Here is an 11,832-nt window from a genome sequence, read left to right as displayed (position 1 = left end):
TTACTTTGAAGAAAGTCTTGTTTTGTCAGGATTTAGAACTGTTGGCTGTCAGCCGGCGGCCATACTATCTACCACGCGAGTTCAGTCACATGATCGCGCTGTGTGTTTACATTCCTCCGAGCGCTGCGGCTCCATCTGCCTGTGAGAAGATCCACACAATGACAGTAAGACTTCAGAATCAGCATCCTGACGCTTTTATTATCATCTCAGGATCTTAATCATGCCAACCTGGACTCTACTCTGCCTACTTTCCACCAGGCGGTGGATTGTCCCACCAGGAATAACAGGACAATTTACCTTCTTTATTCCAACTTAAAGGATGCCTACAGAGCCAAACCTCTTCCTCCACTTGGAAGGTCCGATCATAACCTGGTCCACCTTCAGTCACAGTACACTCCTCTGGTGCAGAGACAGACTGTGACCACTAGGACAATCAGGAAGTGGACACAGTGTTTAATGACTGCATCATCAATGATTAAAGACCACACTTAAACTATATCCTTTCTTGGTTATTCATGTTTAATTACTGACAAAGTCGATTTTGTCAGTAAAAACTTAAATCGACTTTCTGCATAAGTGGTCATAATGTTTTACCAAGCAATCTCTCTGCATATCTGGTCTTTAATGTTTAATCTGTGTATTATTGATGAGGGCTTTTTATATTTTTTGATACCAGGTTTGTTAAACCTGTGAAACAGACACCTGTGGTGACATCTGTTATTGTAAACCATTTAAAATATTAAAAAACATTTAAAAAGTTAGTCTTTGTATCTTTTGTGTTTTTGTTATTTGTCTTTGATCCATGTTCTTTATCTTTAGACTTAGATAGTAATATCTTGTTCTTTCTCTTTATTTCTCTTTTTTCTTGTTATTACTTTATATTATATTATATTATTTCCCGAAAGAGACCTCCTGAGGATCAATAAAGTTCTACCTAAACTAACCTAACTTAAAATCAATTCAAAGTATGGAGTCAACGTCAGGATAATAAAAGCATGATTACATTAATGTTATAAAGCTCAAAGTCACGTAAACAAAACGGAAAGGAAATGAGTGACTCAGCACATTTCAACTCCTGAGTTGAAGTGATAGTTGACCCAAAACTCAAACTTCACTCATTTTTACTCACCCTCATGTCGACTAAGGGCTGGGATTATTTTCAGAGTAATCTGTTGAGATATAGGCAAAAATGGATGTTCATTTTAATGTAGTGACTACAATATGTACCTTGAGTACTTCCGGTGTCTGTAGCATGTTATTTGTTTAAACTTGTGCTACAAATCACCTTTAAATGTTGACTTCTTTCTGTAACAATTGGTCTTTTTGGACAAAGAAAACTGAGCTTTGTTCGCGAGCGTCATATGAACAGACGTTTTTGGTTATAACCCTTAAAAGGAACATATTACTATATAATAATAATCCCATTAAACTAATTTTAAAGAATTATCCCTTTAACAAAACAAAAATGAATCCACCGGATTAATATCCACCGACGAGCCTCTGACCACTGACGGATCACTGACGGATCACAGACGACAACTCTGACACAGATGTCGTCCCTCCTTCACATGACGTCACGACCTGAGTAGCTTTGTTTGTCTGCCGAGGTTCGGTCCAGCAGAGAGTCCCAGAGACGGTCCCGACAGCAGCTCACGGTTCTTATTCTCGCCCGAGTCGTCGACCGAGATGCCGGCGGACAGACCCTTCAAGCAGCGGCGGACCTTCGGTGAGTCCGGCGCCGTGTTGTTGTTGTTTACGTCGAGTCGGTGAATGCGTCGGTGCCGAGATGATCCTCCGGGTCAGAACCGTGTGTCTTGTTCGGGTATAAATGTGTGTCTGCGGTGCTTGTCAGGGAACTGGGTCATCTCGGTTCTATCGGGCCCGGTTCCGATGAGCTCGGCCTCGGTTAGCTGTTGTTAGCTTAGCTGTTGTTTACAACATTTGCTGACACATCGTGCACGTCGCTGTGCTCGCGGTGTCAGTGTAACCTGACCCCGGGGGCGGGGCTTAAGGTTACATCACCTGACGCCCCAACTTTGAAGGGTCGCTGGTTCGATTCCACAAGTTTCGGATCTCGGCTGTCTGGGGGCCCTTTAACAAAAAAAAAAGTTAAACATGACGTCACTCCACATCATGAATGGTGAGGGTCCTGTTCTGGTCCTCCGAGGTCAAAGTGGACCAGAACCACTCAGAAGCTCTTTGACCTTCATCAGGTTTGATGAGAGCTGATGCTCTTTGTGACGTCACAGGGAATCGAGATTAAATGGAACGTCCCTTTTGCGTCTGTAACTCGACCTTTGGACGGTTCTTGTCGAGGCCAGACCCCACCTCTCCTCTCAGGTCACCACATACACACACATATATATATATATATATATATGTGTGTATGGGAATGGGAGCAGTTTGAAAAGGGGGTGACCCGGATGATAGGGTTCACTTAGTAACGCCTACACACATATATATATATATATATATATATATCATCCGGGTCATCCGGGTCACCCCCTTTTCAAACTGCTCCCATTCAGCAGGAAACCATGAACGACACGGACCAGCACATCACGGCTCAAGAACTGAAACATGAATATTATTTAATTAAATTTACAGTATTTCATGGTAACATATATTATTTCGTTTTATTTTTTAAATAATTTATATTTTCCATTCTTTCATTCTGTAATGACACCACAGAAAAATCTTGATGTGTTTACAACACTGACAATACAAGATTCTGATATGTCAAAGAAAAATTCAAATACATCCAATGTACTAGCATATGTAGCTTCCAATGTACTAGCATATGTAGCTTCCAATGTACTAGCATATGTAGCTTCCAATGTACTAGCATATGTAGCTTCCAATGTACTAACATATGTAGCTTCCAGCGTACTAGCATATGTAGCTTCCAGTGTACTAACATATGTAGCTTCCAATGTACTAGCATATGTAGCTTCCAATGTACTAGCATATGTAGCTTCCAATGTACTAACATATGTAGCTTCCAGTGTACTAGCATATGTAGCTTCCAATGTACTAACATATGTAGCTTCCAGTGTACTAGCATATGTAGCTTCCAATGTACTAACATATGTAGCTTCCAGTGTACTAGCATATGTAGCTTCCAATGTACTAGCATATGTAGCTTCCAATGTACTAGCATATGTAGCTTCCAATGTACTAACATATGTAGCTTCCAGTGTACTAGCATATGTAGCTTCCAATGTACTAGCATATGTAGCTTCCAATGTACTAGCATATGTAGCTCAAGAAAGCAGGAAGCGGTCTTCAAAAGAGGGGTGTCAGAGAGCAGGTGAAGGGACCTGAGAAGACGGGTCTGCAGCCAGATCCAGCTTTGAGGTCACACACTTTATACTCCAATGACATCATCATAATTGTTTCTGTGTTTGCAGCCGATCGATGCAAAGAAGTCCAGCAGATCCGAGAACAACATCCTAACAAGATTCCAGTAAGACACACACACACACTTGCAGTCAGGGACACACACACACGTACACACTCTTGTTGTGTGTCCAGGTGATCATCGAGAGGTACAAGGGTGAGAAGCAGCTGCCGGTTCTGGACAAAACAAAGTTCCTGGTCCCGGATCATGTCAACATGAGCGAGCTGGTCAAGATCATCCGGTAAGAACCCGTCGGGGGGGGTCCTCGACACCTATCCTGGTCCCGGTCCTAACCCTCCTCCCGCAGGCGCCGGCTGCAACTGAACCCGACCCAGGCCTTCTTCCTGCTGGTCAACCAGCACAGCATGGTGTCCGTGTCCTCGTCCATCTCCGAGATCTACGAGCAGGAGCGCGACGAGGACGGCTTCCTCTACATGGTCTACGCCTCTCAGGAGACCTTCGGCTGCTAGGGGGCGCCGCAGAGCAGGAAGGGAGCGACAGAACTCCGGGGCGTCATCCCGCCGTGAGATCCGGGGCGCAGCGGCGAGATCCGTCGCTGAACTCCTCAAACTTTCTTTTTAAATCGTCTGCCGACGAGCTTTTATTGGAAGAGTCCAACGACTCGCTGATTCTCTTTGATCTAGAAAACTAGTCGCCTCTTTAACGTCTTGTCATGTTGTGAATGTTCTGACCGCACACTTGTCGACCCCCCGGACAATCTCATAATCACTGACCACGTGCAATATTCCCGCTCGGTCCACTTGTACAGTCTTCGCACGTGTGCGCCCTTTTTAAACGTCCCCCGACACCCCGAGGGGAACTGACCTACAAGCTCCGCCCACATTGACCTGCTGAACCTGTGATGACTTCCCGTTCGGGGTCATGACAAGTCAACTCACCAATGTTGGTTAGAAGCGCCTTCCTCAAGCAAACGCGTACATATTTGATATGTATATTTTGTCAGCACACGAGCTAGCATGCTAACTCAACAGCTAATCGAAAAAAGGTCAGAGTTCAAGTCTCTCTGTTTAAACTTTTATTATGAAGCCTGAAGGATCCACATGGGGGCGCTCACGAGCCAGTCCCGAGTGTTGTAGAGACTCATCATTCTGCTGCTTTTGCACATAAATCTGAAGAGAAGTTGTGTACGTCCAGTGTGACTCGTTTTTTGCTGAATTATTCAAATAAAGTTCAACACGTGTGATTCCAGTGTCAGTCGAACCCAGAACTGTTAGAAAATAATCCTTACACTTATATATAACATATTTATTCAACAGCTATGTATCAACTTCAAACCTTTTTTTGCTTTTAAATTACATTTATCAGTTATTTTGTCATTAAAACTTGTGCACAATTATTTATTTGCAATTATCACACGGTTTAAATAGTAATATAATATAAAAAAGGATTCCATCATACAGATGATTTTATACCACAGAAACTGTTATTTGATTTAAAATGTCACCATTTCAACACCCTGTACTTTTAAGTACACAACGTTATTCAATTAATACATAAATATTACATTCAAGAACTAGAAAAGTGGTGATGGTAATATTTAAATGTGGGTAATTTTTTCCTTGTTTTTCTGTAACTCTCTTGCTTCCTGGTCAGTGACATCCGACCAATACTGTAAAGAGAAAATGGACAAATAAAGTTTTATTTCAAATAACATCTGAAAGCCTCATCATAATATAGTGATGCAGTATAAATATGAACCACTAGTGTAGCTGTAGTGAAGCGTCTCTCTCGCCCGAGTAACCCAACGTTTGTTTTATGTTTAACTGCCATAAGTACGGTGGCTGAGAGGTGCAAAACAAAATAAAATCAATGAAACAATAAAACAAATGACACATTCGCTGAAACAACGTATTTACAGAACAAAACACAAAAACAATTAAACAAAACAAAAAACATTCGCTGAAATTAATTAATAAATTCACAGATCAAAACACACAAATCGTTGAACAAAACTAAATCAAAGGGACTACAAGTGGGATGTTGTTTCAGCGAATTTTTTTTTTCGTGAATTAGTTTTGTTTAATTTATTTTTGTCATTTATTTTCAGTGATTTTTGTGTTTCGTTCTGTGAATTTATCATTTTGTTTTGCACCTCTCAGCCACCGTACACAAGTTATAATGAACTGCAGATTATAGAAAATGACAAGAGTTAAGATTCAAGTGTTGTGACGCCAAGACCCGCCTTACGTTGCTTCTGATTGGATACTATTGCGCGGCGCCTTCCGTGATTGGCCAGATTACACACAAGCTACCAACGTTTATTATCGTGAAAAAAAACATTGAATGGGGTGAATATAAGCGTGAGAATCAAACTGAAATTCACTCACCTTGAACTCTTTAAACAAGTCAGGATATCGTTCGAGTGTGTTTGATGATAATGGAAGCGTTTTCTCAAACTTCAGAGACTCGTTCATCCTCCTCCATCTCAAGTATTTACAAATGAGACCCCGATTGGTGGGTTTATCAATAAGACGTAGTTTCTCGTTTTTCCTCGAAGACGTCAGATTTTCTTTCTTCGGCCCTCACTCAAGTTAATAATAATAATAAATACAAGTTAATCTACTAGTGTCAGGGGCTTGAATTTATAAAATGGTGAAAGAGAAATGACTCGATTATTCCAGCCTTCCTAAATTCATCGTCGTAAGCGTGAAACACTTCTTCTGCCGACGCAGCTTAATTCAGATTCACGAGCGGTAAACTGTGCCGAGTAATGGGATCCAGTTTATTAAAAAGTCTCATCACATACAAACAGAAAAACACGAGCAAGAGGTGAAGCTTCTCGACCAGAGTCGGGTCCCGGACACTTGGATGATGATTGACAGCCACTGACGGACGAAAACCAGGAGAGAAGCGACCTGTCGCTTTTACGATAAACTGTCGGGACAGAAAAGAAGAGTTTGGGGTTCAACGCCGACCGTCACATGACCTTCAGGACATGAGGAAAAAGCTCGGAATTTACCTGTCAATCAAAGAGTCGCGCATGGTAGTGGCGATGGCCGACGGCTGCGCCGTGTCGCCGAGTCGGAAGACGCTCTCGATGACGGACAGCTCCGTGCTCGTCGTGTCCAGACCGCAGAAAGAGCACCAGTCGTTGACCACCATCCCGGCGCCGATGACCTCACTGCCCCGGTTGATGGTACCGGCCTGAACAGAGGCGTGAACACGGGTCAGCAACGGTGTGCAAGTGTGTGTTGTATAGATGTTGGACTCTATTGTATCATCAGTGTGTGTTGTATAGATGTTGGACTCTATTGTATCATCAGTGTGTGTTGTATAGATGTTGGACTCTATTGTATCATCAGTGTGTGTTGTATAGATGTTGGACTCTATTGTATCATCAGTGTGTGTTGTATAGATGTTGGACTCTATTGTATCATCAGTGTGTTACATAGATGTTGGACTCTATTGTATCATTAGTGTGTGTTGTATAGATGTTGGACTCTATTGTATCAGTGTGTTACATAGATGTTGGACTCTATTGTATCATTAGTGTGTGTTGTATAGATGTTGGACTCTATTGTATCATCAGTGTGTGTTGTATAGATGTTGGACTCTATTGTATCATCAGTGTGTGTTGTATAGATGTTGGACTCTATTGTATCATCAGTGTGTGTTGTATAGATGTTGGACTCTATTGTATCATCAGTGAGTGTTATATAGATGTTGGACTCTATTGTATCATCAGTGTGTGTTATATAGATGTTGGACTCTATTGTATCATCAGTGTGTGTTGTATAGATGTTGGACTCTATTGTATCATCAGTGTGTGTTGTATAGATGTTGGACTCTATTGTATCATCAGTGTGTGTTGTATAGATGTTGGACTCTATTGTATCATCAGTGAGTGTTGTATAGATGTTGGACTCTATTGTATCATCAGTGAGTGTTGTATAGATGTTGAACTCTATTGTATCATCAGTGTGTGTTGTATAGATGTTGAACTCTATTGTATCATCAGTGTGTGTTGTATAGATGTTGGACTCTATTGTATCATCAGTGTGTGTTGTATAGATGTTGAACTCTATTGTATCATCAGTGTGTGTTGTATAGATGTTGGACTCTATTGTATCATCAGTGAGTGTTGTATAGATGTTGGACTCTATTGTATCATCAGTGAGTGTTGTATAGATGTTGAACTCTATTGTATCATCAGTGTGTGTTGTATAGATGTTGAACTCTATTGTATCATCAGTGTGTGTTGTATAGATGTTGGACTCTATTGTATCATCAGTGTGTGTTGTATAGATGTTGAACTCTATTGTATCATCAGTGTGTGTTGTATAGATGTTGAACTCTATTGTATCATCAGTGTGTGTTGTATAGATGTTGAACTCTATTGTATCATCAGTGTGTGTTGTATAGATGTTGAACTCTATTGTATCATCAGTGAGTGTTGTATAGATGTTTGACTCTATTGTATCATCAGTGAGTGTTGTATAGATGTTGGACTCTATTGTATCATCAGTGAGTGTTGTATAGATGTTGGACTCTATTGTATCATCAGTGTGTGTTGTATAGATGTTGGACTCTATTGTAGATTGTAGATGTTGAACTCTATTGTATCATCAGTGAGTGTTGTATAGATGTTGGACTCTATTGTAGATTGTAGATGTTGAACTCTATTGTATCATCAGTGAGTGTTGTATAGATGTTGGACTCTATTGTATCATCAGTGTGTGTTGTATAGATGTTGGACTCTATTGTATCATCAGTGCGTGTCTCTCTTTTCATCGAAAAATTTACATTAGAAAATTATCTTAACACTTCTGGAGATTAAAATCTTGTTGTAATTATCGGAATCTGAATTACAATTATCAAACCAAGTGTAGGAATAGAAAAATTATCAACTGTGTAAAGTTAACATTTGAAATATTAAATCTAACCATTCAATAACCCGATGGCACTGATCTACTTCCATAGAAGTATATAGTGCTTATTAAGTTGTATTACCGTTTTTTTATTCTAAATTTAAAATGATCACTTCTACTCTTATTGAAAGTCTCTGTATAATTGTTCATATATTTTCCTCGCCTTATCTTGAACACTGGCATCTCTATAAGTCACCATTTCAACCTGAACATTATTCTACCTACTAAATAACTTGTTGATCCCAGACTCTGACACACGTGGTTTAGATGTACAAGAACAACATTAGCTCAGCTGGAGGCTACAGTAGCAAACATCACAAGTAACTCACCACCAGGGGGACCTGCAGGAGAGAGGACAGCTCGTCCTGGTCCTCTATGCTGGTCCTGGGGTGGACCAGACCGCCCTGGTTACTGAACGTGCAGTAGGATCCGACCAGAACCTGCTCCGCCACAGTCTGTCTGAACACCTCAACGTTGAGCGTGTCGGTGAGAATCTCCTCCGTCTCCTGGCGGGTTGAGGCGCACGGTGAGAATCCAACTACAATCAAAGTGGGACTCGGGAGTCTGCCTCACCCGGTCCAGGTCTGGGTGCACCAGAGCCACGTAGTCGTTGCAGGCGATGACGTTGCCCAGTGCGGAGAGTCGCTCCTCCACCCTCTGGATCTTCACACCGTCGGGCAGACTGTTCCGGATGTGCTGCAGCTCCTGGTCTGTGGTGTTGCTGGGCACCAGGAGGCCGTGACGGTTTCCTGACAACATCCGCAACTTTAGTTCAAGTCTTTCAAAAGTGAGCGTCATCCGTCTTCAGTCCTCACCGACACTCATCCTGCCGATGATCCTGCAGCCGGCGATGGAGACATGAACCACCGGTACACTTTCTGACAGCTCCCCTTCAAACACACTGAAGAACACAAACGCACATGAATGACAAACGCACACTATGTAAGCATACAATGAACCATGACCATCTCGTCAACGTTGCTGCTCAGCGAGTCCTGCCCAGTATAGTCAACAATTCAGAAATTATACAAGTTAGCAATCAGATCAAACTTCACAAACATGAAAAGAATAATTAAATCATCATTAATAATATGGAAGAATAGCAGAGGCATCACAATATTGAAGGTTGAATTTAAAATTCCAAATTTGTTGGAATTTAATAATGAAATTAAAACATTTGAATATATTCTAAGTCATTATTTATTCTTAACTAATTATATTACTTTCATTTCAGTAATTCAAAAATAAAATTTCTAAATTCAACATTTTATTATTTTTAGTGTTTTAAATTCCCGGACTCTGAGGTCTGTGGATCAGAATCTCCTCCAGGAACTCCTGTTGTGTCATCAGTATTATCTTGATCTTTAAAATATATACTTTATTGAATACTGTTTTGATTGTTTAAGCACTTTGTGACCCTGGTCTGGAAAAGCGCTATATAAATATAAATTAATTACAAAAATGTTGTTTAGAGACACCATTGTTTTAATTGATTTTGGAATTAGAATATATAACTCTTTATCCTATATACATGTGTAATAAATATATCATACTTTTTGAAAATACTAATTTATATAAATATAATATAAATTGAATTAAATTATTCAAAAATATAATTTAATGCTTAAAAAAAATATAAAAGTTTCTGCATTTGAAATGTTAAAATGTAATCATTGAATATTCTGATAACGCAGATATACTTCTTAAAAGATTTAAAAAAAAACGTCTCCACTGATAACATTGGGAGAGGACAATGTCACGAGTGAACACAACTGGACTTCACACTCACCTGTAGAAGTTCTCCGAGCCGCCGATGGCCACCAGACAGTAAGAGTTGGTCAGCTTCGCGAAGCAGCCGATCTCATTGTTGTTTTCGAAGGACACTCTCACAGCCATGTTGATCTACAAGCCTGCAGACGAGAAGAATATCAGAGACTTTCTCTCATTAACTCCATCCTGAGGAGCAGCTGAAACATCTGAACCCTCTCAGTGTTGCTTGTTGAACGACACGATTCACATAAACAATAAAAGTAACTGATAATTCCCCATTTTAAGTTTAGTTCAGGTGAGAATATAAAGTCACGTGACCAATATGTACCTCAACACATGAGGTCAAAATGCTGCAGGTTTAAACCCATTTTCAAACTCTTAAAAGGCGCCTTTTCACCTCCCATCGGAGTCTCCGAATAAAGTTTTATTCACCATCATCATCCTCATCGTTTTCTTCCTCTTCAAAAACATTTGATCGAATAAACAAGAACTGGTTTAAATTATCCACGTTTTTTCTGTGAGGAACACCTTTCTAGAATCTCAGCATCTGATTCTCCTGACCTGCTCTGAACGATTATGATTCACAAACATCTTCATCAAAATCATAATGTATAACTTTTTTCCACTGACGATAATTAGTTGTAAAAAACAGATTCAGATTCAAACTTGTTTGTATCTGCGAAAGCTAACATGCTAACTAGCTGCTCGCACACGTCCATCACAGCGACACACACAACACGTCAGAGGGTCAAACAGAATAAAAGAGTTTACTCTGGTCGGTGGATTTATCGAAAATGCAGAATAAGATTTTAGAATCAAACCTGAAGTTTGGAAGAACATGCGCGGAGGGAAACAGGCACGTGTGCACTTCCGCTTCTGCGATGACGGAAAGACGCAACGTGTACCTTACGTCATGACGTCATGATGTCGTTCGAAGAGTTTAAAAATGTTAAAAATTAACCGAGAATGGAAAATAAAAAAAAACATATTCAGAAAACATTTAAATAAATAAATGTTGTTTATGGACGATTCCAGATTAAATAATAAATTGACCTTTTTAATTTAATGCATTTTTTCTCGCTGGAAAACCTCGCGTGGTCATGACTGGCGGATGTCACTGTGTTTGTCGAGGAGCGACTTGAAAGGCTGACCTTCAGGTCCAGACTGAACGTTATTTAAGATTCGTTCAGACTTACATAAACCAGCATAGCAACCGGAGTCAACAGTCACGTGGTCGTCTCCGTTTGACGTTCTCACTGTTTACTCGCCTCTGTCGATGACGTCACTGCAGCTTACCCGGAAGACGCATCAGGATCGTCGTTCAGAGAAGAGTCCCACTCTGAGGTGAAAGTCGTTTAGTATCACGTGACATGCTTTGGTTTGTTTGTTGTTGAATTGGATGTTTGACAGAAGAAGCTAGTTGCAGGTGGATCATATTTATTCAATGTTTTCTGCAGCGGGTTTTTCACATGACATGAGTCAATCACATGAAATGTGTGGGTCACATGACACAAGATAGTCACATGACATGAGTAAGTCACATTACTTTAGTATGTCACACGACATGATTTAGTCACATTACTTTAGTATGTCGCATGACATGGTTCTGACACATGATACAAATTAATCACATGACTTGCATGGAATATGTACGTCGCGGGAAATGCACAAAACGTTTACTTCGCATGACATACAGATGTTATATGACAAAGCTTAGTCACACCACACAAATTAATCACATGACTTGCATGAAATCTTTACTTGCATGACATG

The 11,832-nt window shown here is 40.4% G+C and overlaps 2 protein-coding genes across 2 annotated transcripts; one reads left to right on the top strand and one right to left on the bottom strand.

The window, feature by feature from the left end:
* The first annotated feature begins 1,565 nt into the window (after positions 1 to 1,565).
* On the top strand, positions 1,566 to 4,604 carry map1lc3a (microtubule-associated protein 1 light chain 3 alpha). Its single transcript, XM_087800996.1, has 4 exons — positions 1,566 to 1,726; positions 3,411 to 3,466; positions 3,535 to 3,641; positions 3,708 to 4,604. The coding sequence occupies exons 1-4, from the start codon at positions 1,687 to 1,689 to the stop codon at positions 3,868 to 3,870; spliced, it is 366 nt and encodes a 121-aa protein (XP_087657122.1). The 5' UTR covers positions 1,566 to 1,686; the 3' UTR covers positions 3,871 to 4,604.
* Positions 4,605 to 6,124: 1,520 nt separating this feature from the next.
* Positions 6,125 to 10,947, bottom strand: eif6 (eukaryotic translation initiation factor 6). Its single transcript, XM_087800567.1, has 7 exons — positions 10,881 to 10,947; positions 10,079 to 10,199; positions 9,105 to 9,190; positions 8,863 to 9,038; positions 8,619 to 8,795; positions 6,381 to 6,565; positions 6,125 to 6,295 (listed from the first exon to the last, which is right to left on the bottom strand). The coding sequence occupies exons 2-7, from the start codon at positions 10,183 to 10,185 to the stop codon at positions 6,286 to 6,288; spliced, it is 741 nt and encodes a 246-aa protein (XP_087656693.1). The 5' UTR covers positions 10,186 to 10,199; positions 10,881 to 10,947; the 3' UTR covers positions 6,125 to 6,285.
* Between the last annotated feature and the right edge of the window lie 885 nt (positions 10,948 to 11,832).

The sequence above is a fragment of the Callionymus lyra genome, chromosome 10 (assembly GCF_982586985.1).
Source record: "Callionymus lyra chromosome 10, fCalLyr1.hap1.1, whole genome shotgun sequence".
Classification (NCBI taxonomy): Eukaryota; Metazoa; Chordata; class Actinopteri; order Syngnathiformes; family Callionymidae; genus Callionymus; species Callionymus lyra.
The sequence above is the reverse complement of the archived record's forward strand: the minus strand, read 5'-3'. Positions and strand labels throughout refer to the sequence as shown.

What these genes read in the sequence shown, in the direction of transcription:
- map1lc3a (XM_087800996.1), top strand. Translation starts at nt 1,687, where the DNA reads ATGCCGGCGGACAGACCCTTCAAGCAGCGGCGGACCTTCG. An exon ending in AACATCCTAACAAGATTCCA is followed by an intron (nt 3,467 to 3,534) that starts GTAAGACACACA and finishes TTGTGTGTCCAG; the next exon opens with GTGATCATCGAGAGGTACAA. An exon ending in GAGCTGGTCAAGATCATCCG is followed by an intron (nt 3,642 to 3,707) that starts GTAAGAACCCGT and finishes CTCCTCCCGCAG; the next exon opens with GCGCCGGCTGCAACTGAACC.
- eif6 (XM_087800567.1), bottom strand. Translation starts at nt 10,185, where the DNA reads ATGGCTGTGAGAGTGTCCTTCGAAAACAACAATGAGATCGGCTGCTTC. An exon ending in CATCGGCAGGATGAGTGTCG is followed by an intron (nt 9,039 to 9,104) that starts GTGAGGACTGAA and finishes GGATGTTGTCAG; the next exon opens with GAAACCGTCACGGCCTCCTG. An exon ending in TGCACCCAGACCTGGACCGG is followed by an intron (nt 8,796 to 8,862) that starts GTGAGGCAGACT and finishes TCAACCCGCCAG; the next exon opens with GAGACGGAGGAGATTCTCAC.